Source organism: Mesoplodon bidens (genome assembly GCF_964165515.1).
Source record: "Mesoplodon bidens genome assembly, chromosome: 5".
In the NCBI taxonomy this organism is placed as follows: Eukaryota; Metazoa; Chordata; class Mammalia; order Artiodactyla; family Ziphiidae; genus Mesoplodon; species Mesoplodon bidens.
This window is the reverse complement of record NC_138161.1, coordinates 118,909,551-118,937,272: the sequence shown is the minus strand read 5'-3', so window position 1 is coordinate 118,937,272 and position 27,722 is coordinate 118,909,551. Positions and strand designations below refer to the sequence as shown.

The 27,722-nt window shown below is 40.3% G+C and overlaps 1 protein-coding gene across 1 annotated transcript in view; it reads right to left on the bottom strand.

The window, feature by feature from the left end:
• The window catches only part of KCNH8 (potassium voltage-gated channel subfamily H member 8), a gene marked incomplete at both ends in the record, with an annotated part of 333,350 nt that overhangs the window by 188,134 nt on the left and 117,494 nt on the right, over window positions 1-27,722 (bottom strand). Inside the window, one exon of the mRNA XM_081235814.1 lies at window positions 27,480-27,713. Within this exon, the coding sequence (XP_081091940.1) occupies window positions 27,480-27,713 (234 nt within the window). The remainder of the gene's footprint in view (window positions 1-27,479; window positions 27,714-27,722) is intronic.

Genomic DNA, 27,722 nt, shown 5'->3' with positions numbered 1-27,722 from the left:
TGTGTAGTATTTTCTTCAGGGTCACACAGCTAATGAGTGTCAAAGGGCAGGATTTAAACACGAATCTGAGTTTGATTTCCAATGTTGCCTTATTATAATCTTCTGGGAATGATCGTATTCTGTGAACAATGTTTTAGAAACTGGATTTCTTTTTCATTTAATCTTTCTATCCATGCTATAGAACATCAGGATACATATTCTTTATAAAATGTCATAAGAGATAAAAGTGAAATAAAGCCTTTTATTTTGAAATCAACAAATTTCCCTCTCAACCCCCGAAGAAGAGTAGAACCTCTATTTGAAACAAGATTCAGCTACTTTAGTTCTACACTGGAATATATCTCTCATTTAGGTACACATGGCTCTAATTCTTAAATTTGCTTCAAGTAGCCAATGAGAAAATGGGGTCTGAAAACCACCACTGGTGCCACTTTTAATCCCCTTCTTGAAACGAGGATGCAGTCATAAAAGCTTCATTATCACAGACTTCAGGCATAGTTACTAAAGTCATTAAGGCATGTAGCACCATATTCTGACCTTAGTCACAAAACCTTTGCTTGACCCCTTCTCCCAGGATGTTTCTGCCTCTTTCCTAGAATGGTGATCTCTGTGCCATAGTAGCTCTAGGTAGGATGCAGAGCAACATCCCCTGTGCTCATCTAAGACTGGAAATAACAAAGAGAACTGAGCCCAAATCAACGCTGAGCCATGGCTCTCTCTTCAGTGATGCTCTAGGGGAAAGGACAGATGTGCTGAACCATTGTTAGTGAGCAGATAAATGTCTGATCCGACAGGCTTGGCTCCATGATTGCTACTTGTAAGCCACTTCTTTCTGAGAACAAGGCGCTGAAACAAACTCACTCCCTTGATACTTGACTTTAAGCAAAGCAATTTAAAACTTCTTCAAACTTGGCAGTTGTTCAGTGAAAAAGAATTTGGTTTAAATGAGAATTGGAAGATCAAGTTAACCCTCTCTAATTGCACAAGGCTTTAGTGGGAGAAATCTATGGTCTTTGTAGGGCAACGAGAATAACTGCTGGCACCAAAAAGCATAATGCCAACATAAACACAGCATAGTTAAGGGGGTCTGGGACTGTGGAACTACTTAGTTTAGGACCCAAAGGAAAATATTTGGAGATTACATTGCAAGCAAATGGACATAAAGTTATTCATTCATTCAACAATTTTCTACTGAGTGCCTGCTATGGCTGGGAAATGTTTTAAGTGTTTGGATACAAATCAGTGAACAAAACAGAACAGATCTCTGTCCTATGCCCTGAGAGAACTTACATTCTACTTCGGAGAGAAAAACAATAAATTATAAATAACTGTATAGTTTATTAGAGGGTTTTAAATGCTACAGCAGAAAGAAAAAGTAGAACAGGGTAAAGGCATACAGAATGTAGGAAACAGCCGTGTAGGGCTGTAGCATGACATTCTTAAGTGCTACTTAGTATTGCTTTTGGATATTAATAAATGATTTGTGTGTTATTGCTGGTCCTCTTAGAAGCAAATGATGAGTAGATCATGATGCAGATCTGAGGTCAAGCAAAGGAGAAAGAAAGGAAGAAAAATTGGATGACAGTGTCTTAGACCTCAGCGCAGTTCTAAGGAAAGTTTGCTAAGGCCATCAAGGAGTCATCTAGCCAAGCCAATCATCAGAGCATCACCACATCTCCTAGGACCAGACCTGTCTTAGCAGCCCTGCTTCACTCCATCACTGGCTGGTAGCAGCCCCTGGAAAGTCTGGCCTGTGCCAACACAATGATGTGTTCCAGAGGACAGTAGCTGGGGTCATCAGACATACTCTCCTGCAATCAGAGATACGAGATGCACATTCTCATGGTTGCTACAATTAGTATAGTAGATATCTCATATGTTTGGCAGACTAGCATCCTTGCCCCTTCCTCGTGTCACTGCACCTCCACGTTCCACTGGAGATGAAAACTCCTCTCTGTGTGCAGCCTTGGTAGAACTACCTAACCTGGTGCTCAGACAAGCCCTCACTGGAAGGATAGGCAAATCATCCATGCTGACCAATCATTCTTTCTCTCCTGGTAATTTAAATCTTGACCAGAGGGATCCAAGATTAAAAATGAAGGAAGCAGATTCATTCAACAATGAAGGCCAGAAAAACCTTGCCAGTTATTCCTGCTACCTAGGCCTCATGAACACTACTGCTTCTTGCCTTTTTCAAAGACTGGTTGCTCATCCCTTTCTTTGGTTCCATAAGTTACAACATATGTTTTCAATAAATTAATATTTTTGCTTCAGATAACCAGAATCCATTTATATTGCTTACAAAGAACCCTAATTACAAAAATGATATATTTAGAAAAGGGCAGTCAAAATCCAGGGATTAGATGACATTACATATGGTTGAGTCCTGAATTCTTCATTTATTTGTTGGGTATCCTCAGATACAATTTTGCCACCTGTTTGTACCACATCTGTATACTGGATATATTTCTACTTCTCATGGCTAAGAGCTTTGAAGAGGTCAATACATGCAAAAGTATTTTATACTTTTTGACTAATCATATAAAGTAAGGAGTTTACCTGAATGTGTAATGCTTTAATTTTTTAACCATTAAAAAAAATCAGGCATAACTATGGCTCAGTGTCAATATTTGTTAAAGCTAGGTGGGTATAGGGTGGGCATTTGTTATAAAAATCTATGTATTTTGTGTATGTATGAAACATTTCATATTTTTTTTTTATTTAAGAAAACAGGAGAATTATTCAGCACTTCCTTAAACATCTAATTGAGTATTAAGTTGTAACATACAAAGTCTCTTCAGATTGCTGGAGTTAGAAAAGCTCTTTAAAGATGATGACAAGGAACCTTTATTGTAGAGATGAAGATATTGAGTTCAGAGTGGCTCAGTAAAGAGTGCAAAACGCTGAATGTTAATTGTTGAAATGGGAGGGATTAGACCTCAAGTCATATGATTCTCAGTTTTGTGAGCTTTGTGCTGAAACAAGGGCATTTCTCCAAACATTAAAAAAAAAAACCACCAAAGAAATAATTATCACATGAGTAAATAATCTAGTTTTGATATCTTAAAAGGAAAACTTGTACTTATAGATGTTATTGATAAAATAAGCCAGGACATGTAACAAACTCCACATTAATCAAGTTATTTTTAAGCAGTTAGGTACAGAATTAGAAACTGTGTTTAAAAGCTTGGGCAAGTAAGGTAAAAAGGATGGAAAATATGTCCTCTGGGAGAAAGCAGAAATTTTGCGATGAGAATTTGGAAACAAGGAAATAGGAATTAAAAAGAGATGGTTAAGGATCTCCTGACAATTCTCCAGTGTATAAATATACGATTGCAGTTTTACGTGTCAATTTAGCACTTTCCAAGAACATGAAGACAACAAACATACTGAGTATTTCCTCCATTGTGCAAACTCGACTCTTAGTGAAGATTCACGAACACTACGCCAGATTGCCCTGAGTCACAACTTGGCAGGCATGTGAGGCAAACAGTTAGGCACTTCCTCAACTTCCTGTTTCTTCCCTAAAACAGAGCTGATACTTCACCAGAACTGGAGGCCAAACCCCGGTGCCTAGACAAGCATCACTGGATCCACAAAGCTCAGGGGAGCTCTTATACTGACAAACCTGCCCCAAGAGAGACATCTTATGAAAAACAAATCTGTGCATAACATTTTCTTATTAGCTTCCATATGATTATAGGCATTTTCTTCCAATAACAAGAAAAGTACATTTTGAGCCTATAGCTGTAATTAAAACATGACAACTCAGAATTCTCCTAAACCATGAGGGCTTCAATTTGATGGTCAGACTAACAGATTTGGTACATCCATCTTCAGAGGTCAGCAGACTAGATGGGAAATATTTTTGGCTTTGCCATTCATATAGCCTCTGTCTCAACTACTCAACTCTGCTATTGTAGTGCTAAAACAGTAATAAGCAACACATAAAAAATGAGCATGATTGTTTTCCAATAAAATGTCCTTTGTAAGGCTTCCCTGGTGGCGCAGTGGTTGAGAGTCCGCCTGCTGATGCAGGGGACATGAGTTCGTGCCCGGGTCCGGGAAGATCCCACGTGCCGCAGAGCGGTGGGGCCTGTGAGCCATAGCCGCTGAGCCTGCGCGTCCGGAGCCTGTGCTCCGCAACAGGAGAGGCCACAACAGTGAGAGGCCCACGTACCACACACACACACACACACAAAAATGTCCTTTGTAAATCAGGCTTCCCCCCAGTTATGGCCCACAGTCCCATTTTGCAAACTCCCTATGTAGAAACCCACAGATTACTGTATATGAGTAGTTAACTCTTGATTCTTTGGAGGCTTTGAACAGACTCTATCCTGCGACAGTATATAAGAAGTACTATTTGTTAGTGTAAGAACCAGGTAGAGTCTTTGTTTAGGTAGAACCCAGATTACGAATGCCATAGTGGTACATGCTAAAAGAAGATTATCCAGACAACTGTCTTTTATAGAGGGTAGATATTTCCTTTCTCTTTTGGTAATGAGAATATACTTAGTTATCCTTCATCTGAAAAATAGGCTTAACTGTCAATGAGCCAGAAGGATCTCTGACAAGGCTTTTCTTCCAGTTCCATCAATAGAAGCTACTTTGGGGCTTTCTGAGCTGCATCATAAAGCAAAATACATGCAAATCAGGAGGCTAAAGGAGTGAAATGGAGATTGTGGTCAAAGTCTATACAAAGTCAGGCCAAAGCAAGCTAAAAAATGTGAGAAAGAAGCTAAAAAATGTGAGAAAGAAGTTAAAAAATGTGAGAAATTTCTTCTCTGGCAGTCTCTTTTATGCACCGAGAAAGACAGGTAGTTTTCCAAATCATTATATATATATTCTATACAATAAAACAACCTTAGGCAGAAGGGGATTTTTTTTTAACCTCCAAACACATTCTGAATTTAATGTTTTCCCATTTAATAGATCTTTCCTTAGTAGCATTGTTAACAAGATTTCTTTTGCTCTTTGACTCCTACTGTATTTCTGAAACAGAGTGCTTTTTTTTTTTTTTTTTAAATTGTGGAACATAACATTTCAAAAGATAATTTAGTGGACTCAAATTGAAGAATTCTGAGGAAGTCAAGACTTCAGGAAAAATAGCTCTCCTTATCATAGATGAAATCAGCTCTCCAGTTACAGCTTGTTTTACTGCCCATCAATAGAGATGTTCCAGACGTAAGATCTTTTTTTTCACTTGATGTAATTTTTAATAATGATGCTTCTTGGATCCTTCTCACCAGTGCTCTGTGGATTAGTAAATATTAAAAAAAAAGCAAAGACAGAAAACCCCAAATTCACACCCCAGACTTTCCTCCAATCTTATCTTAAATATACACCCAACAAAGCACAAAAGAGCAGGTAAGATGACTTCTACAGCAAATACACATTTTAGAGACAGTCCTGACACTTCCTTCTTTCTCATCTCCCAAACCAAAGAGATCACCCAATCCTTCTAGTAGCTAAACTGGTGAAATTGGTTCTAAATCCATTCACTCTCACTTCTTTATTGGCCACATCCTAGACTAAGCCAGGGTTTCTCAAACTTTAATGTGCAGCAGAATGCCCTGGAGGGCTCCTGAAAGCACAGACTGCTGGGCCCACCTCCAGATCTGATTCAATAGGTCCAGGTGGGGCCTGATAATTTGCATTTCTCACAGTTCCAGGTGATGCCAATACTACTGGGCTTCACATCACACTCCGAGCAGCACTTGGCTGACGGACCATCACCGCATATGTGCATTACCTGCTGCATGGCAGCAAAAATAATCTTTGAAAAAATGCAATAGTCATATGACTTCCCTTAGAACACTTTGACCACCATTAGTTAACTAGCAATGGCGTGAGTCTGACAGCAATCTGACTCTTGTCTCCCTCCCCACCCCATCTGACACCTGGTTTTCCAGTGACACTGGCCTTCTCTCCTTTTCTCACATGATGCTGTCTCTCCCAGGACCTTTGTACACACAGCTCTATTTGCCTAGAAACCTTTCATTCTGTTCTCCATGCAGTCAATTTCTACTTATCCTTCAAAATTCAACTCAAACATCACTTCCTTGATGAAGACTTCCTCGTACCCCAGATTTGGTCTGATCCCTCTGTCATTCCCTCCCATAGCAGCCTGTAATTTTCCTGCAAGTTACTTAACAGGTTGTGTGATTATTTGATGCATCTTTCTTTCTCAGTAGACTGTAAGGTACAGGAAATCAGACTGTCTTCTTTCTCTTGAACTCTCCCACATGCAAAGCAGAGTGCCTGGCCTGAACATGGCAGGTGCTCTAAAGTTTGTGTTAAAAGAATAAAGTTCATCATTAGAAGATGCAGTCCAATTTTACAATAATAACATTGCTAGCTGCAAGAGTGATCACTAACATTTACTAAGCACTCATGTGCCAGGCACTGTGCACAGCACTTTACAAGCAATATTTCATTCAAGCCTATGAAGTAGATGCTATTTATTATTGCCATCCTACAGATGAGAAAACTGAGGCTCAGGAAGTTGAAGTTCATTGCCCCAAATCACATCGATTATAAGTGATGAGAGCTTTTTTTGCCGGACAGATACAAATCTAGACTCATTATTACAGCCAGCATTTATGTGGTTCTTTATATTTTCTATCACTTATTTCCTTTATCGGACCCCCTTGATAGCTTTAAGGTATAAGTATTATCTCTGTTCGCCTCTTACAGACAAGATAAAGTATTGAAGGGTGAAACGACTTTGCCAAGGTCACATACAGAATGTCAATGACTGAACCAGGACCCGAACTCAAGTCTTCACACAGGAAGCTCATAATTTTTCCAGCCAACCATGTTGGAAATGGTAAAAAGCACTCTCTATAATAAGACAATTTTTACTACATATCTGTTCTCAAATATGCATCTGAAAATGTGAATTCACTTGAACATCCTGCCAAGTTGCTAAAGGCCAACAACTGGATTGCTTCTTAGAAAACTCTTTCAGCTTTGAGAGGTATTTCCATGCCAGAGCTTCTAGGTAGAGCAAAAATACTTCTCCCTTTCACATTCGGGGTGGCAGGGGGGGTGGGTCCCATTATCTCCAACACCAAGCACAAGGATTCCTGAGTTATGTGCAAGTTGCTGGCTTTGTCTGAATTCTCAGTGGCCACCTCTCCAGCTGCCCTCCCCTTGCCTTTTCTTTCCTTTTTTAAAATTTGTATTGGAGTATAGTTGATTTACAATGGTCTGCTAGCTTCTGCTGTACAGCAAAGTGAATCAGTTATACATGTACATATATCCACTCTTTTTTAGGTTCTATTCCCATATAGGTCATTACAGAGTATTGAATAGAGTTCCCTGTGCTATACAGTAGGTCTTTATTAGTTACCTGTTTTATATATAGTAGTGTGTTATGTGTCAATCCCAATCTCCCAATTTATCCCTCCCCTCCCCTTTTCCCCCCAGTAACCTTAAGTTTGTTTTCTACTTCTGTGACCTAGACTTTGTCATACTGAGTGAAGCAAGTCAGACAGAGAAAGGAAAATATCATACGATATCACTTATATGTGGAATCTAAAAAGATGGTACATATGAAGCCATCTCTCTTGCCTTTTCTTGCCAGCGTTCTCTGGGGGGGCACTCACCTCTCTTGGCTTCCTTATTTGTTTACCTCCTTTGTGCCTGCATTGGCCTAGCCTCTGAGAGGCAGCTGTGATAGAAAAGACTTAAGAGCAGAGGGATGTGGATGAATAAACCTCCAGACCCCAGTCCTGAAACCCTGAATTAAGGACAACCTGGTCACTTCCTGGGCAAACATATGTTGATTTAGTAACCTGGCAGAAAACTCCAGAATGCCACTTCCTCTATCTGTGCAAGCTATTTATTTAGAAAGAAAAAAAATATCCTTGGAATGGAATCAATTTCTGCCTAGAAACAGAAAGAAAAGGGAAGGATGGGGTCAGAGGCCTGAGGAAACTTGGAAGAAGAGGGAACTATGAGTTAGAAACAAAAGGGCAAAATGAGCTCACGGGAGACAGACTCATACAGTGTCTCAGGGTTATTCCTATATGGGAGACGTACAGTTATTCATTTGAAACAGCAAGAGAAATATTTTCATCCAGTAAGCAAGTATCTATTAAACATTTCTTAAGTATCAAGGACTGTTCTAGGCATGTAGATACCAGGATTAATATGGAATCAGAAAGAAAGGCCACTCTCAACTGTGCACAATCTCATGGGGGAGATAGATGTGTAAAGAGAAAGTTATAACACAGGGTGTGTCTCAGTCAGTTCTGGCTGCTATAACAAAGCACTGTACAAAGACGGGGTGGCCTATAAACAACAGAATTTTTTTTTCTCTTAAAGCTATGGAGGCTGGGTGGGCTGGATGTCTGAGCTCAGGGTACCGGCACCATTGGGTTCTGGTGAGGACCCTCTTTCTGGTTGCAGACTGCCAAATTCTCGTTGTGTCTTCACATGGTGGAAAGAGAACAGGCAAGCTCTCTGGCCTCTTCCTATAAGGGCACTAATCTCATTCATGAGGGCTCCACCCTCATGACCTATCACCTCACAAAGACCTCTCCAAACACCACCAAAATGGAATTAGGGTTTCAACAAATGACTTTGAAAGGAAATAAAACATTCAGTTCATTGCAGGATGGGACCTACTCTGAAGAATGGAAGCATGATATGAAACAGAAGGATCAGAATGTCACAGCTGGTGAGGGTCTCACAGGTGAGACAGGCTTGAACTGAGTCTCGATGAATTTATTAGCTTAATGTGAGTGGGGAAGGTGGTGGAGTACCAATCCTGGCAGGGAGAATATCAAGTTCAAAGGCACAAGGCAATTTAGAACGTGGAACATGTTTTTTTTTAAAAAAAACAAGCATTAAATAATGAATCAGGCTGAAGCAGGAGTGGGGAGGTAGGGGGGTGCTGTATGGGAATGATGAGTGAGGGAGGGGGAGGGTGGAAAAGGGGAAGGATGAGTTTGAAGAGATAGACTACAGACCAGAGAAAGCTCATCAGTAGCTTTATATGCAGCCTAAAGAATTTGCATTTATCCTGAGACACTATGAGGAACCACTGAAGCCTTGTTCATAGGATAGTAGTATGATCAGGTTTGCACTGTAGGAAGATGACTTTGGAAGCGGTGAGAAGAAAGAATTTGAGAGGGCACCATTGGAGATCGGGTGACTAACACCGATGAAGTGGAATTGCCGCAACCCAGGCGCAGAATCATGAGAATCTGAACAAGGGCAGTGGCAGGAGGGATGGCTGTCTATATCAGGGCAAAGGGTCCAGGTGGGACCCCTGGAGGTCTGAATTGCTGGTAACAGTTATTGTGTACATTTGATGGGTGTCACTAACAAATAGAGCACAGCCCTATTTTTTTATACTTGTAACCAGTCAATATTTTATAATTATTCATGTTGGAAGTATACTTTTAGCATGTTTAGAATGGTGCAATTTTTGTTGTTAACTTTGTAATTCATACACAACTTGAAAGAGATAGAGCCTCTTGGCAAAGACATCATAAAATCGTTATAGGATCTCTTTTTAGGTGGTGAGATGTCCATGGCTTTCTGGAAGGGTGTGGGAGGCTGGAAACCGGCCCACAGGGCAGGGCTCAGGTTTTCCCCAGGGGCAGGCATTGGACTCAGGCAACTAATTGGGAAGTTCTGAGGGTCTGGCATTCTGAGAGATGGGTTCTTCTTTTTGGGAGAACATGTCAGGGGAGGAAGGGGTACTTGATAAATGGCTATAATATTCATAACTGGCCTCACAGGCAGGCAACTTGTGTAGTCCACAGGCGCTACACTCAGAAGGGCCCCCAGGCTTTGGTTTCAAGACCTGCTGTTGCCATCTTGAAATTTTTAGTAAGTTTTTTCTAACAAAGGTGTCTGCATTTTCACTTTGCAAATGCAAATTATGTAGCCTGTCCTGACAATGCACGCTGAACCATGGTTATCTCATTTGGTCCTTCATCAGACATCCCTGAGGGTGGCATTGCTAGCTCTACTTCAGAGAAGATCAAGCTGATGCTCAGACAAGCAAGGTCGCTGAACTACAGTACACACTTAGTGAGTAGAGAGAGCTAAGATTCCACCCCAAGTTTTTGATCTCTTTATACTAGCTATTCAGAGCTAGCCCTTGGCCCGGGCACAGGAAATGTAGTGGGAAGACCTTTACCATGGCTTCCTGCAAGTTCAGTATCATTTCTTCCCACCCCAGAAAGAGAGATAACCTTTCAAATAATGAGCTTCTCTTATTTCAAAGGCAACGTGTTTAACTCCAAAGAGTCTGAAACATTGCTTGTGGTTATATTTCATTTCTGGCTCCTAAAGATGGGAATAAAGAAGAACCACAGGTACAAAAATGAGTAACTTAATGGATTCTTTTTTCTTTTATGTTTTTTTTTTTTGTTTCTTCTTTTGAAGTATAGTTTGTTTACAATGTTGTGTTAGTTTCAGGTGTGCAGCAAAATGATTCAGTTATATATATATCCTTTTTCAGATTGTTTTCCCTTATATATTATTACAGGATATTTAGTAGAGTTCCCGGTGTTATACAGTACGTCCTTGTTGGTTATCTATTTTATATATAGTAATGTGTATAAGTTAATCCCAAACTCCTAATTTATCCTGCCACCAACTTAATGGATTCCTGCCTTCCCAGTCTGCCAGTTATCCCTTGAGAGATGCCTATAGCACCTGGGAAGTCCAGCCATCCCCACTCAAGGGCCAGGGCAGGTGAGAGAGAGGCCCTAGTTAGATGTCTGCCTTGCTTTGTTCTGATCATCCTGGCTGGAGAGCCGGGGTGAGCACAGGCCCCTTCAATAAACGGTCTGGCGTAAAACTCCTCATTGCATATACAATGCAACCTTAACCATGGGTGTAGAAGAAGAACAGGCTTTCTCTCAGGGTAGCTTGATCAGATATATGCGAAGCAGACCAGGAAAGCTGCCTACATTTATAGGTACAAAGCCTGAACCCAGGCAAGTAAAAAGATAAATTGCAAGGCAGGCTTTTCAGTCAAGCGGCACATGCCAGCCCCAGCCAAGTTCATTCTGAGCCCTTCCCCTTTGGCCACTATTTCCTTAACTTTGAAGGAAGTTAAGGGTGAAGTCCTTAACTGTATTTGCACTTCTGAGCTTCACCTTTTGAATGCAAAAGACATGGGAGGAAAATAGAGAACACTAATCTTCTATCGAGACTGAACAGATTCACTGGAGAATCATCATAAATGCATCATAAAATGCTTTCTATTTCAGAGCAGGCAAAGTCTCAAGTAAGGTCCCAGAGGAAGCAGTCTGGATAAAGTGGTTGAGAGTAGCAAGAACAACCCGACCCATGGTTCTCTAATAACTTAGCTGTAAGGAGCATGGTAGGGTACTTGCTGGCCCTTCAGACATTATGAAAACTGCAAATTTTGCAAACATTTTTTACATTCTGCATTTCAGAGTTAAATGTCCTCTTACTAGATACATACACACACCAAAAGTGTTTCTACAAATCTAGATGTGGCATTTTAAAAACATGGCTGCGGGCTTCCCTGGTGGCACAGTGGTTGAGAGTCCGCCTGCTGATGCAGGGGACACGGGTTCGTGCCCCGGTCCGGGAAGATCCCACATGCCGGGGAGCAGCTAGGCCCATGAGCCATGGCCACTGGGCCTGCATGTCCGGAGCCTGTGCTCCGCAACGGGAGAGGCCACAACAGTGAGAGGCCCACATACCACAAAACAAAAACAAAAACAAAATAAAACATGGCTACAATGAACACTGGGGTGCACGTATCTTTTCGAATTATGGTTTTCTCCACATATATGTGCAGGAGTGGGATTGCTGGATCCTATGGTAGTTCTATTTTTAGTTTTTTTTTTTTTTTTTTTTTTTTTTTTCTTTTTGCGGTATGTGGGCCTCTCACTGTTGTGGCCTCTCCCGTTGCGGAGCACAGGCTCCGGATGCGCAGGCCCAGCGGCCATGGCTCACGGGCCCAGCCGCTCCGCGGCATATGGGATCCTCCCAGACCGGGGCACGAACCCGTATCCCCTGCATCAGCAGGCGGACTCTCAACCACTGCGCCACCAGGGAGGCCCTATTTTTAGTTTTTTAAGGAACCTCCATACTGTTCTAACACAACATTGTAAATCAACTGTACTCCAATAAAGTTTAAAAAGTAAATTAAAAAAATAAAAACATTTTGGGCACACTTCCTATCAAGAGTTGGGGTCTAGGTGCCCCCGTCAAGAATCTGGGTGGACTTGTGTCTGCTCCATCCACAGTACCGATGTGGGATGGAAGAGGTTATGCTAGATGATTTCCTAAAATAAGTCAAGAAAGGTCTCACAACTTCTGCCTGCCTCATGGAAGCCTAGACTACCCGGGGCCCCCGGGGTTAAGGAGGCTATGGCAGACACCTCAGTCCACTGTCCCAACTGATCCCAGACTTTCAGGATGCCAGACCTGAGTGAAGCCATCTGAGATCCTGCAAAGCAGTGCATCTCCCATCTGAACCCCACCTCACAACCAACCTCTGCTAACTCCACGTGGAAGATGAATCACTCAGCCAAGCCCAGCTTGGATTCCTGAGCTACAATACTGTAAGGCATAAGAGTTTCTATGTTAAGCCACTAAGTTCTAAGGTAGCTCTTCCACAGCTGTAGATAGCTGGAACACTAAATGAACTTCCTTGACTCTACCAGCCTGTAAGTAAGAATATGGTTGCACCCATTTCCCAGAAAAAAGTTTCCAAGGTCCCATCCTCACCAGCTCTTCAGGAAACCAAGTCCCCAAAAGGGCTCTTCACAAATACTTCTAGAATCCAGTGTAAATGTCCCCACAGGCTAGTCTTCTTGGCTTCCAAGCATGCAGCGCTCTGCGTTCTGCACTGTCCTCCAGGCTCACTTGGATGCCCTCAGTTGTGCCAAAGGCACCACCCTGAGACAGCCTGGGACCTGGGACCCTTTGCTGCAGTGCTTGCACCTGGACAAACATCTCTTCGAGCAACAAAATACAAAGAAACTATAAGGGACTAAAAATAACTGTGTACATGTGCAGTTGGGGCAAGTTATGGACAACAAGATACAAAAAGACCAAAAAAACCCAACTGCTACTTCTGAAGAGCTGGGAGCAAAAGCAGGGTACTGCGCGTGCCCCCTACACACGACACCACCAAAGGGGTGGGCAAACCACCTAAGCCACACCTCTGGCCCCACCCCTGGTCCTGCCCCTACCCTCACCCCATATAAGGAACCAGCTCTCCTCCCCACCCCCATCCCCGGTAAGCGAGCTAGGGAACCTGTTGCTTGTTCTTGCTCCCTCCTGCTGAAGCAGGGGCCCCAATAAAGCCTTTCCTGAATTTCTTGTCTGGCCTCATCAATTACTATTGATTGAGCAGGCCAAGAACCCTGGTCAGTAACAATCCCATGCTAAGCTCATGTCCGTGGGGCTACGGCTCTGACAGCCTCAATAGCCTGAGGAGATCTTTAGGAAAATATTGCCCTTGCCCTTGCATCACCTCTCTCTGGGTCTGGAGTCATCTGAGTCCAGGGCTATGTGGGGAAATGATCTTTTTTTTTGCTCAGAATTATCTTCCTTCCTCCCCAGGGCTCACTCAAGCCTAAGGTAAAGTTTCTTTTATTTTCTGTAATCTCAAGCCTGGTTTCCTTAGATCTGTTGAAATAGATTCTTGGCTGGCTGACTTGATCATTGTTCTCTAGATGTGGTGAAAATCTAAAGCTACTACAAATGATGCCCATGTTGGGAACCCCCATATTCACAGAAGACACTCATTTAGACACTGCACTTTCCATTACAAAGCATTTTCCTGTTATTCATTTATTACATGGCTCGGCACAGCACACCTTGCTCTGAAATTTGGATCCTACATGAAACCATTCCATATGCAATGCTACTAGCCCATTTCCTAACAGTCAAATGGTCAAGTCACATATGTTATACATTTAAAATGTCAATTTTAATCTGACGTTCTACAACCCCAAGGCTTTGTCTTTTCTCTTATATAGAGCTGCAGTCCTAAAATGCCTAAAGGGCATAATCAAATATTCTAAAACTCTTCTGCAGAGTCACACTGAATAACTGAGTGTAATGGAACTAAGAATATATGCTGCCCACTAAAGACTCACTTCAGAAATAAGGCAACATACAGATTGAAAGTGAAGGTGTGGGAAAAGATATTCCATAGAAATGGAAACAAAGAGAAAGCTTGTGTAGCTATACTCATAAAAGACAAAAAAGACTAAAGCAAAGACTGTCATAAAAGACAAAGAAGGGCACTACATGATGATAAAGAGGTGAATCCAGCATGAAGATATAGCATTTACAAATATAAATACATCCTACATAGGAGCACCAAAATATGTAAAGCAAATATTAAGAGATCTAAAGAGAGAAATGGACAGACAACAATAAAATAATAGTAGGGGACTTTAACAGCCCCACTTACATCACTGTATATACCCTTCAGAAGAAAATCGATAAGGACGCATTGGCCTGAAACAACACATTAGACCAGCTGAATCCTATGTCTCTTGATAGTCTTATGGAGTTTCCTTATATGTAACAATTTGTTTTTTTTCCTGCTGCTTAAGGTTTTCTCTTTATCTGTAATGTTTGATATTTTAATTATAGTGTGTTTTGGTGTGGATCTCTTTGGGTTCATCTTTTATGGGACTTGGCTTCCTGGACCTGGATGTTTGTTTCCTTTCCTAGGTTAGGGAAGTTTTCAGCTGTTATTTCCCCAAATAGTTTTTCTTTTCTCTCTCTCTTCTCTGGGACCACCATAATGTGAATGTTATTCTACTTGATGTTGTCCCATAAGTGTCTTATCTTCCATTTATTTTTCATGTGTTTTTTTTCCTTTTGCTGCTCTGTATAGGTGAGTTCCATTATTTTGTCTTCTAGTTTGCTGATCCATTCTTCTGCTTCATCTAGTCTGTTGTTGAACCTCTTGTGTATTTTTTCAGTTCAGTTATTGTATTCTTCAGCTCTGTGACATCTGTTTGTGCTTTCTTATATTTTCTATCTCTCTGCTCAGTTCATCCATTCTTCTTCTGAGTTTGTGAGCATCTTTATGATCATTGTTTTGAATTCTTTATCAGGTAGATTACTCATCTTCATACCATTAAAGTCTTTTTCTGAGGTTTTGCCTTGTTCTTTTGTTTGAAACATACTTCTCTGTTTCTTCATTCTGCCTGACCCTCTGTTCCTGTTTCTATGCATTAGGCAGAACAGTTACATATCCCAGTCTTGAAGGAGTGGCCTTGTGCAGAAGATGAACTTATTCAAGCTTGCCTTAGCTCTTGGTTGTCTTTCAAAGCTCTGTGATTGTCTAAATCACCTGACTTATTCTTGATATGTCTCCTTTGTTGAGATTATGCTGAGACATGTCAGTGTCCCAAAGGGAGAAATCTCATTTAGCACCTAGTTTTTGGTTGATTGGAAGACAGACCCTCAGGCAGCAGCTCTAACAGTATGCAAATATATACAGAATTGTGAGGCCACAACTGTAATCCCTACTGGCCTCCAGAGGAGATCTGGAGGTGTCCCATGGGTGATGGTTACACAAATCAGGGCTACAGATGAGTATTTAAGCTCCTTGCTGTAAAGTCTTATCAAGCTTTAGTGAGGCTGAAGGAGTGTGAAGGGATGGTGTCGCCCCACTTACACTCCCTGGGAGCACCTCCTTAGACCCTAGATGTGGCAGAAACATGAAGCCCATCCCTCAGACTGAAGCTCCAAGATAAGTAAACAAGCATTTTTCACAGAAAGATGGGTTGTGTTTCAGTGTGCTGTCTGTGCAGTTCCTTGGGGGCAGTGGCCTACCAATAACTGTCTTTCCAATTGTTACAGTCCTGTGGAGCTCAGTACCTTCATCTCCTTGGCCACCAGGGCCAGGGGATCAAGGGGTGTCCCCTGTGTGGGTTGTGTGCATGTGCTGGCTTTAGCAAGGCAGCTGCAGAGCATAGGGAGTGGGGCACAGTCACCAGCTTCAGAAAGGCACTGGGAAAATGTCTGGACTGCATACACCTGTGGGTTTTAACAATGCAGCAGGAGAATGTCTTGCTTATGCGTGTGTGCTGGCTTTAGGCTGGGAGTGAGAGAATGCCCTGACCATTCATGCTCACCAGCCCCATCCAGGAAGCAGGGTGCTTCAACTAGCCACATTCTCTGGCTTCAGCAAGGCGGCAGGACTGTGCCTGGAAAAATGGCAAGAGATGTGCTCTTGGGGCAGGTGGAGAGTGTAATAACAGCACCTGCCAGCACCTCTGTCTCCAGGGAGAGTTTCAACTGCTGCCCATCCCTTCAGCAGAGGCTTCTAGGTTAGCAAGTGAGTCCCCTTCACATATAGTCTAGATGTTTTTCAAACTGCTGTTTGCTCACTGGGTCTTGGGGTGTGTGAGATTGTATGTGAGCCCTTTAAAAAGGAAATCTCAGTTTCTTATAGCACTTTGGGTCCCTTGGACACCACCTGTTGGTTTTCTTAGCCAGGTATTTTGGGGGTTCATCTCTCTGATGTAGCTCCCAGGGGTTGGGGTGTCTGATGTGGGGTACCAACCCCTCATTTCTCCAGAAGAAGTGCTGGATTGGTGAGATCCCCCCCCATTGTGAGTCACCATGTCAGGGGTGGGGATTTTGCTAAGACCATGTCTCTGTCTTTCCTACGCATCTCGATGTGGTCCTTTTAACCTTTGTTGTGAAGAAGTAGTTCAGTAGGTTTCAGATCTTTTTTTCTTTTTCCTTTAACACATGTTTATTAAACATTTCTCATGAGATAGGCACTGAGGGAAATAAAAGCATGAATAGGACCAACTGCTCCAATTATCTATTTGAGGACACACACACATAAACAACTGCAAAACAATTCGACAAAGGTTTGTATGAGGTCTTGCTGGAACAGGGAGAAGGGGGTCAGGTGTTTAGCCTGGCTGTCTGGAAGAAAATTCCAGAGAAAGGACATTTAAGTTGTTTCTTGAAGGGAACAACCCCACGTGCAAATTTCCAGAGGCAAGACAATATGAGGCCTGTTTGGGGAACAGAGTGAAATTCCACATGCACGTGAAGGAAGAGTTTTTTATTTATTTAACATTACGTTGCTGACATTTATTCTTCAAAGGACTTCAAATGCATGAGCTCATGCATTTTTTTTAATCGTCAAATTAGGTTTCAGATCTTTTTCAAAGGGAAATGATCCAGATGTAGCTATAGATTTGGTGTGTCCATGGAAGGAGGTGAGGTTAGGATCTTCCTATGCCACTATCTTGGACTCCCCTCTCCTTGGCATTAACATTTCTAGACATTTTACCATGTCATGAGAAAATTAAAAGAAGAAATGTGAAGTGCATCAGTGAGTAAAGAAAATGAACAAAGGAGAACTGCTGGGGCAATTGCAAGGTGAGCACATAGGGCTGTGTTCACATCATTTCTCTGCATCACACTTTCTTCATCTGTAAATGTGAGATAATTCATATTTATTTCAAAGTGTTATTAGAAAAATTAAATAAAATAACATATGTGCTCCTTGGCAAATTATAATCAATTAGATTTATTATTACTTAGATATCATATATACTTTTTATTAATGTTAAAAGTTTAATAATGGTATTTTCATTGTATATTTATTTATGGTTACCTTCTGTTTTAGCTAGTGATCCCTGTTTTCTATTGGGAGTGGTGATTTAGTTTTCTTTGCTTGCAATTAGAGTAAAAAGAAAAGAATCAACTTAAAGAAATCATTAAGCAAGCAATAGCTCGGTAGGTACATGGACATAAATAACAAATATTGAAAGTGACATGGGAATGATTGAGTCTGTGAGTTAAGAGACTTTTCCACCACCCTATCAGACTCAAGATTCCCTTCTGTAACAAACTCTTGTATTTCCCTCTTTTCTATTTAGAACTGAAAAATCTAAATAATAAAACTTGCCTGCATATAATGCACATTATTTTCAGAAAAGTTTTCAGACATTCTATATTATTAACAGTAATAGAAATAAAAGTGAGGTTGTCTCTGGTAAAATAACATGCATCTCAACATGAAATGCTCAGGTATGACGGATGACAACAGAAGATGTTATGAAGCAGTTGGACAATTGCACCAATACACAAAATCACTGTAAAATGCAGCAGCTCCAAGTGCAGAACCTGGGCAGATGTGCATATCTGTGACAAGTATTGGGAGACAGTGACAAGATTTTCTTAAATGGTGAAGTTCTAAATGACATAAAGTTCAATCTTCTCTCACTACACTATGGTTTTATTCTTGGAAATTCAGTAGGAAATTAAAGTCTTCCCAAAAAACACTGTGTGTTAAGTTCCAAGTTCAGGTCATTAGAAACCAGTGTTTTACTTCCTGGAAAGCCTGGTGGGGCATTAAAAAGTCATGCAGTGCACAACACCGTACTGTTAACTACAAGTACTATTCTGTACAAATCTCTACAACTTACCCATCTTGCATAACTGAAACTTTATATCTATTGAGCAACAATTTTACATTTTCCGCTCCTCTCAACCCCTGGCAACTGCCATTCTATTCTCTGCATGTATGAATTTGACCATTTGAGATACCTAATATAAGGGGAATCATGCAGTATTTGTCCTTCTGTAACTGGCTTATTTCACTTAGCATAATGTTAAGAGGATAGATCTCATGTTAAGTGTTCTTACCACAAAAAACAAACAAATAAAAAAACACAAAAGAACACAGGAAATTTTTAGAGGTGATGGATATGCTTAGTACCTTGATTGTGGTGATGGTATCATGGCCGTATGCATATGTCCAAACTCATCAAAATATACACATTAAATGTTTGAAACACTTTGTATATCAGTTATACCTCAATAAAGCTCAGGAAGAAAGAAGGAGAGATAGAGAAAAAGAAGGAAGGAGGAAAGAAGGAAAGAGAAAGAGAGAGAGAAAGAAAGAAAAAAGAAAGAAAGAGAGAAAGAGAGAAAGAAAGAAAGAGAGAGAGAAAGAGAGAGAGAAAGAAAGAAAAAAGAAAGAAAGAAAGAAGAAGGAAGGAAGGGGAAAGAAAAGAAAAGAAAGAGAAAGAAGAATAGAAAAGAAAAGAAGAGAAAAAAAGAAAAGAATGGAAGAAAGAAAGTCAAGTCAAGCAGTGGACAACTCTTCAATTGCAAGACCACCCCAGACATTACAGTATATCTAGCATCCCTGACTCCTGCCCATTAAATGACAAAAGAACCCCCAATTTTGAGTCAAACACCCCCAGATACTGGCAGAATGCTCCTAGGAGGTGGTACCATTCCTACTCCCACAGACAACCAGTGGCTTAAGAGCAAGGACTTAGAGTCAGAGGATTTTTATATATCCTGATTTCTTTATTTATGATCTTTGGGAAGTGACTTAAATTCTAATCTGTTTAATGTAAATGTAACCAGGTGTTATGGGTTTAAATTTGTTCCCCTAAAAGAGTAAGTTAGAGTCCTAACCCACAATACCTCAGAATGTAACCTTATTTGGAGATACAGTCTTTACAGAGGTAAGCTAAGATAAGGTCATTAAGGTGGGCACTAAACCAATATGACGGGTGTCCTTATAAAATGGGGAAATTTGGACACAGACACACATTCAGGGAGAATAGTATGTGAAGATAAAAGCAGAGATCAGGGTGATGCTTCTACAAGGTAAAGAATACCAAAGAGTGCCAGAAAATCACCAGAAGCTAGGGGAGAGGGATGGAACAAACTCCTCCAGTCAGCCCTCAAAAGAAACCAACCCAACTGATCCCTTGATATCCGACTTCAAGACTTCAGAATAGTGATACAATAAACTTCTGTTGTTTAAGCCACTCATTTTGTGGTAATTTCTTATGATTGCCCTAGCAAACTAATATATCAGGATAATATTTTTGCAAAATTAACTATATCATTTTAATTTTCTTCTTAAATCTTTGTTCTCTTGCAGCATTTCTCTTCTTGTTGAATCTATTTAATATAAAAATAGGCTTGAAAGATAAGCTTTCTGCAGAGAAGATATGCTAAAATAAACGTATTAAGGTTGGGGTTTGTAGATTCAACCATGATTGTCTTCCATGACACAGAGATGATACAATTTTCTACCGCTAACATTTAGCCAAGAAGCCAGAGTTAGGAAGAAGACAAATATGACATGACAACCCAGCTTGCCCATTCTCAGCTTGAGAGATTGTGAGAAAGTAGGGGAGGCTAGAAATAATCTCCTCTCTATGAGGTTTCACAGGTTTGAAGCAGGGAAAATTTGTGTGTGTGTATTTTTCTTATCAATTATTTTATTTTTATTTCTTCCTTTTAAAAACTTTATGTTTTTAAATACATTTTAAAGGTTACTTTCCATTATTACAAAATACTGGCTGTATTCCCCATGTTGTACAATAGATCCTTGTACCCTATCTTACACCCAGTAGTGTTTTGATAGTTTTTTTGAAATATCAAAGGCAAAGGAGACATTTTACCTTCTCTCTGGGACACTTGAGAGAACATGCTTGTCAGACTACCTCTTTATCAGCATGAAGGTGGCTGCCCACTTTTGAGGAAACGTGATAGCATAAAGGATGCTTGAGTGTACTCAGAGTCTCCCTTTGCTTCCATGTGTGAAGGATGGGAATGCTAGCAATACAGAGGATAGAGAAGAATAATGAATGCCCTGATCAGTGGCATGATGAAAGAGAGGCAAAAGTGAAGAGAGAGCTATAGTGGTTTCAAGAGCTAAGTGGAGGTGAAGTCATGTAGGGAGCATCACCAGACACAGAATGCAGCTGCAAATGCCAATAAGGGAAGCATCAGACAGATGGGTCAGGCATGAAGCAGTGAACACACAAGGAGTTAGGGGGACCCTTTCTACACTATGCCATGAGTTAGTATAAGATCCTCACATCCTGGGCTTCCCTGATGGCACAGTGGTTGAGAGTCTGCCTGCTGATGGAGGGGACGCGGGTTCGTGCCCTGGTCCGGGAACATCCCACATGCCGCGGAGCAGCTGGGCCTGTGAGCCATGGCTGCTGAGCCTGCACGTCCGGAGCCTGTGCTCCACAATGGGAGAGGCCACAACAGTGAAAGGCCCATGTACCGCGAAAAAAGAAAAGAAGATCCTCACAACCCAACCATGCAAATGGAAATTTAGACAGAAAGAAAGGAGAAGGAGATGACAAAAAATTGGACTTATATACCCAAAGCAATTATACCTTGCCTAAAGGGATTATTTAAAATACAGCAGTGGCCATGAAAACTTTGGTTTTGAAATATCCCCAATCTTTTCACAAAATTAAAGTAACTAAGATAGCAAAATCAGAAATCCAAAAAATACATTATCAACCAAACTATATGACAGTGTGTCCTCATAAACCTGAGAATACAGAATGATGAGCAATACCAACTAAGAAGCTAGACCCTTGCAGCAGCAGCAGCTTTATTAAAAAAAAAAAAAAAGAATATCAGAAAGAAGGTTTTTAATAGCCTTAGAGCTTGGGACCTACTAATTTGTCAACAAGTGTCTACTCCCCAAAGAAGAAATCCTCTGGAAGTAGAGGATTCCACACACAGATCTGAAAAATGATTAAAACTAACACAGAGCTTCCCAGTCTCCAATTTGCAGGTGAGTGAGAATGGGCTACAGAAAGGTAGGATGGTGTTGGGGTTGCCTGAGCCTCCAATGTTCTCAGAAAACCCAGCAGAAATTCTTTCTTGGACATATAGAACTCACTGAGGTATAGAATTATACCGAGGAGAAACTGCTCAAACCAGAGCCCTACTTGGTCAGAGCAGGAAAATCAGGGTAAAGAAAGGAAACATTTCTAATACTAGTGTGAAACAGGTCCTCACTAGGAGAGGAGACCTAACTCAGAAAGAAGCCAAAATTGTAGCTATATGGGGAAAGCATTAAAAAAAAAAAAGAAAAAAAAAAGAAAACTTTTTGGGAATGGCAAAAGGAGCCATAGGTTTAGGAGTTTTCCTAGCACACCTCTATTTTCAATATTCTTAAAGTTGAGAAAAAAAATTCAAACATGACAATAGAAAAGGATGAAAGAGAAGATAAAGAGAAAAATTATCTGAATACAGATACAGAAAGTAAAGACGCATCCAAAATATTCCATAAGCACACAAAACCCAAATATTTTGAAATAAGTAAAAAGTAATTAAGAAAATTTACAAACTTTGAAAAAACTACCTACATAACCTACATTGATTTAGAAAAGCTAAGAAACAATATGACTAGGAGTTATGGGATGAACTGTATGCCCTCAAAAATTCATATGTTGAAGTCCCAATCCCCATTACCTCAGAATGTGACTGTATTTGGAGATGGGGGTCTTTAAAGATGTAATTACTTAAAAAGAAGTCATTTGGGTGGGCCCTAATCTAATATGACTGATGTCATAAGAAGATGAGATTAGGACAAAGACACACAAAGGGAAGACCATATGAAGACGCAGAGAAAAGACAGCCATCTATAAAACAAGGGGAGAGGCCTAAAAAGAAACCAACCATTCCAACACCTTGATTTGGGGCTTCTAGCTTTCAGGAATGTTAGAAAATTTATTTCTGTTTTTTAAGCCACCCAGTCTATAGTTTGTGATGGCAGTCTGAACTAAGATACCAGTCAAAAGAGTGATATAAATAATATGACCTAATTGAGCTCAGGAGAGGATATAAATGAAAGATAAAGAACTGAAGACTTAAAGAGAAGAAATACAAGTGTGAATAGGTACCACAAAAGGAAAGGAAAAGAAATAAACTGCACAAGGTGAAAAATTGAAAACAAAACAAAACAAAATAAATGAAAAAGAGGAAGAAAATGATAGGTACCAAGGACAGGCAAAGAAGATCCAACACACATGCAATAAGTGACTGTAAAGAGGAAAATCAAAGTGAGAAAACAGATAAATGATAATTAAAATTCAAGAAAAATTTCCCCAAGTGAAAGGGTCTTAAACATAAATACTACAGGGCACATCACATATCAGAGGAAAAATCTGATCCAAAAAATTCTAAACCAGGTATCAGTAAACTGGCCTGTAGGTCAAATCTAGCCCACCTCCTGTTTTTGCAAATAAAATATTTATTGGAAGACAGTAACACCCATTCATTTACATATTTTCTTGTGTTGTTTTCAAACTATGATGACATAGATGGGTACTTGCAACATAGGCTGTATGGCCTGCAGAATGTATCATATTTACTCTCTGGACCTTTACAGAAAGAGTTTGTTGACCTCGGCCTATGCCAAGATATATTCCAGTAAAACCATTAGATTATAATAAAATGAAAAAATGAAATGAAATAATAAAATAAAATAAATTCATTGAACATCCAGGACAAAACACCAACTCACTTAATTAGCAGCACTTTTAGGGTAAAATAATACTCTATGCCAGTACAAAAAAGAATAACATAATTGAGATAGTAAAGTGAAGAAAATATAAACCAAAGGTTTAATTTTCACCCGAATTGATCTACAAGTACAAAGGCCACAGTCATATTGTTATTAAAATGAAGGGGCTCAGGGAACCAGTTTCCATGAGCTCTTCCTAAGATGGCTCAGAAAACAAGCTTCTGACAATGAAGAAATGATTGGAGAAGCTTTAGGACAGAATATAAGATGATCATTATTTCACTGTAGCAACAAGATTAAATAAAGGAGGATAAGAGTGACAAAATACATGCAATTGTTATTTGAGCTGACAATGTAAATATAACTATGAAAGAGGTGAGAGAGGAACATAGAGTGATAATAAGGAAAGCAGACCATGCATGCTGATTGTCTTATAGATATTAACTTGTACTAAAAGGACATTACTTTAAATTAGCTTGTGGGAGAGAAAGAGGGAGAAGTGGTTCCTGGTTAACTATAACATTGCTTATGATAGAAAATGAAGACAAAAATCTTTAAAAAGTGGGACTATACAATATAAACATACCACATAAAAGATAACTTTTAGAAAAAAACACAAAACTTTCTAAATAACAACAGTAGTACTTAAAAGAGAGAGAGACAGAAAGAGCAAAGCAAACAGATAACATTCTAGAGGGAACACAAATGTCCATCAGTACGGGAGTCGTTGAACTGAATTATATGATGTAATACTATGCAAATGAGTGATCACATTTTAGAGGGAACACAAGTGTCCATCAGTAGAGGTTTATTTAACTATGTAATACTATAATGGATCCACATGATGTAATACTGTAATTGATTAGGATGGATCCATATGATGTAATATCATGTAATACTATAATGAATCCACCTGATGTAATACTGTAAGTGACTAGGGTGGATCCACCTGATGTAATACTATGACTGATCCATATGATGTAATACTGTACAAAAGAATGAGTGATTGTCATCCAGCATATGTTGTTCTACAAGGTAAACACAGATGTAAAAGATATTGCTCTGCAACTATAGAACGGTGTGCAAAGTATGCTGCGTGTAAAAAAGGAGGGAACCACACACATATAAGTAAAGTATTGCTGATATTAAAAAAAACCAAAACAATGAGGATAAACACCAAATTTATAAAATTGTTACCCTTGGTTCAGGTACCCATACATTTGTTTGTCTAAAATAGCCGTGGTTAATGCCTTTTGTATATCAGCAGAAGTAGAGGTGACTGCTTTTTGAAAAGACATCTTAATGGTCTATTTCTGATGCATAGGTAGAATCTGGGCAATTTAAAGCGAGGACAAGAAATAAGAAATGTTAACTCCTGCACATAAAAATATAAAATATTACTCTCTGTATTTTAGCCAAAGAAAAGTTTGAGTATTATGCTTCTCTGTGAAGCTAGTTGTCTTCTTATTTATTACCTAATTTTTAAAAACCTTATTCTTTCTTGGCACCTTTAATGATTTCCATCCAAAGGGGTCCAAGGTTGTAGGCATCTTTATAAAAAACTAGGCTTGGGAAACTCTTTTAGGGGTTCACTCCCACCCTGTGCTTTATATTTCTACTAATCTGACCTCCAAAGTCTCCACCCTTTGGCCTTGCCACCTAAATTCTCCTCCTTGGCCTAAACCTTTCTCAGAGGTGCCACATTTGGATATTGTGAGAAGGCTTAAAAAGGAAGAAACACAAATGGATTTGGAGAGACCTGTACAAGGCACTTATCTTAAGATGGACAAGTCTGCAGTCAGCGGGTATTTCAGACAAAGCCTCTCCTTTTCCCTTTGTTCACCAGATGGTGGTTTTATCACTCCTTACCAGTTTGCATTCTCAGTGACCAACTCCATTTTCTTTTATCTCAGGACCCCCTTTCAGTGATTGTGGTAAAATTAGATAGAGCTAGAATCCTTTTATTTTATCGCATTTGCAATGTAGGCCTTATCTATTGACACTGGGAAGGACACAATGGTCTGAACTGTGTTCCTGGTGCCAAAGAACTGGATATACTGTCCCTCCCAGAGGGGTGCTTGCCAATACTTCCTGACTACCGTGCATCCAAAATTCACATGATCAAGGACTGTCCTCCAAGGACAAATAACATTTTTTTTTTTTTTTGCGGTACGGGGGCCTCTCACTGTTTTGGCCTCTCCCATTGCGGAGCACAGGCTCTGGATGCACAGGCTCAGCGGCCATGGCTCATGGGCCCAGCCGCTCCGTGGCATGTGGGATCTTCCCAGACTGGGGCACAAACCCGTGTCCCCTGCATAAGCAGGCAGACTCTCAACCACTGCGCCACCAGGGATGCCCGACAAATAACTTTTAAAAAAGGATGAAGTTCCCATGTTCAGGCTCCAATATCTCCTCCTAAAAATGACCCCAGTACTAAGTATTAAAGAGGCCAGAGATGTTGCTAATTGTCCACAATGCACAGGAAAGCCCCCACAACAAATAATTATTGGCCCAAGATGTTAATAGTGCCAAGGTTGTGAAACCTTGAATTAGAGTACAATTTAAATGTTGTAACAAAACCACCTAGAAATAGAGTGATTCAAACAAGATAGAACTGGATGTGTCTTTGTCTAGGATGGGAAAGGTGGACCTAAAACCACACCCAGGCTCCTTACCTATTGTTGCTCTGTATTCCTCTATGGTGTCGACCTTGACAAATGGTTGAAGCTGGCTTTCCAGCCTTGCCTTAACATTCTGACTCATATGTATGAGTTTACTAGGGTTGTCATAACAAAATAGCACAGACTGGGTGGCTTAAACAACAGGAATTTATTTTCTCACAGTTCTAGAGGCTGGATGTCCAAGATCAAGGTGAGGCCTCTCTCCTTGGCTCATAGACAGCTACCTTCTCGCTGTGTCTTCACACCTTTCCTCTATGTACACATATCCCTGGTGTCTCTTCCTCTTCATATAAGGACACCAGTCATATTGGATTAAGGCTCCATCCTTATGACCTCATTTAACTTTAAAAGGCCCTATCCCTACACACAGTTACACTGGGGGTTAGGGCTCTAATCTATGAAATTTGAAGGGATGTAATTCAGTCCACAACACCACGGAAAAGGAGAAGAAGAAAAATTAGAGGTCAAACAATTTCGTTTTTTAGGGATTTCACCCAGAAGTTGCATAAGTCATTCACTCTTATATATCATTGGCCAGAACTTAGACACATGCCCTAGCTAACTGCAAAGAAGGCTGGGGAATATACTCTTTAGCTAGGCGGCCATGTGCCAGCTAAATAAAACTCAGGGGGCTATGTTACTCAAAGGAAAATGGTTAAAAAAAGAGATAGAATTCTAGAAATTGGAAAATGATGGTTTGTTCTCATTTTTGATCTAGCATTTCTCCAATATAATGCCTCTTGGATTCACCCCCTCTACCACGGCTTACAGGATAATGATGTCTATTCCCATGTAGGAACCAAGCACTGTGGAAACTATACTCATCCCTAGATACTTTTTCATTTAGAAGAGAGTCACAAAACCATAGTCATAGTCACAAGAAAATATTATTTCCCCAGTGGCAGTGTTGAGTCCAGGAAAATGTACTCCCACCCTGAGACACCGTGTGTCTCTTATTTTGTCTCTAGAATTTAAGAATAGCGAGAAAGGCTCTGTGGACAGGAGACTGGAAGAGAAAATACCTATGCTCATGACCTTTAAATTAACTTCTTTTTCTGCTGTCAAACACTCAGATCTCTGTCCCTAATGACTGAGGCTGAGATGTGTTTCTTAAAGATGGAAAACTATCTCTGAATAGAAGATTATCTGTTAATATATTAACAACCATCATATCTGATATATATCTTAAGCATGACCACAACATAACACACTTTGTTTTAACATATATTACCCCAGTCAATATACTGACATTGAATAATTGTAATTCTAATGCTAAATTTTCAGGTAGTTTATGCTGTTAATGGCTAAAACAAGGCCATCGTGCAAGTTATTTGTGGAACTTCAATAACAGACTGTATTTATGTGAAATACCATTAAGCCCTAGTGGGAGTTATGGAGCAATTACACCAATGGGAGTTGAAAGAAGGTGGGTGACCTTTCACAACTGTCCAAGGAGCACCCATCAGAAAAAGCCAACTCACCGTTCTTCTTGTAGAACATAATTTCTCCTTTGAATTCTGTTTTTTCCTCCAAGGACTTTTCTATCTGAAGCATCAGTTGCTCATTGGTTTCAACCCCGAATAAGAATTTGCAGCTGCAACTCTTCTGCATGACTTCTGTTCGGGCAAATCCAGCAAGCTCACAGAAGCCATCCGAACAGTAGACTATGGGGAAACCCTTAGCCACCTGGGCGTTGGCGAGGATGAAGTTGCTATCTGTAGACC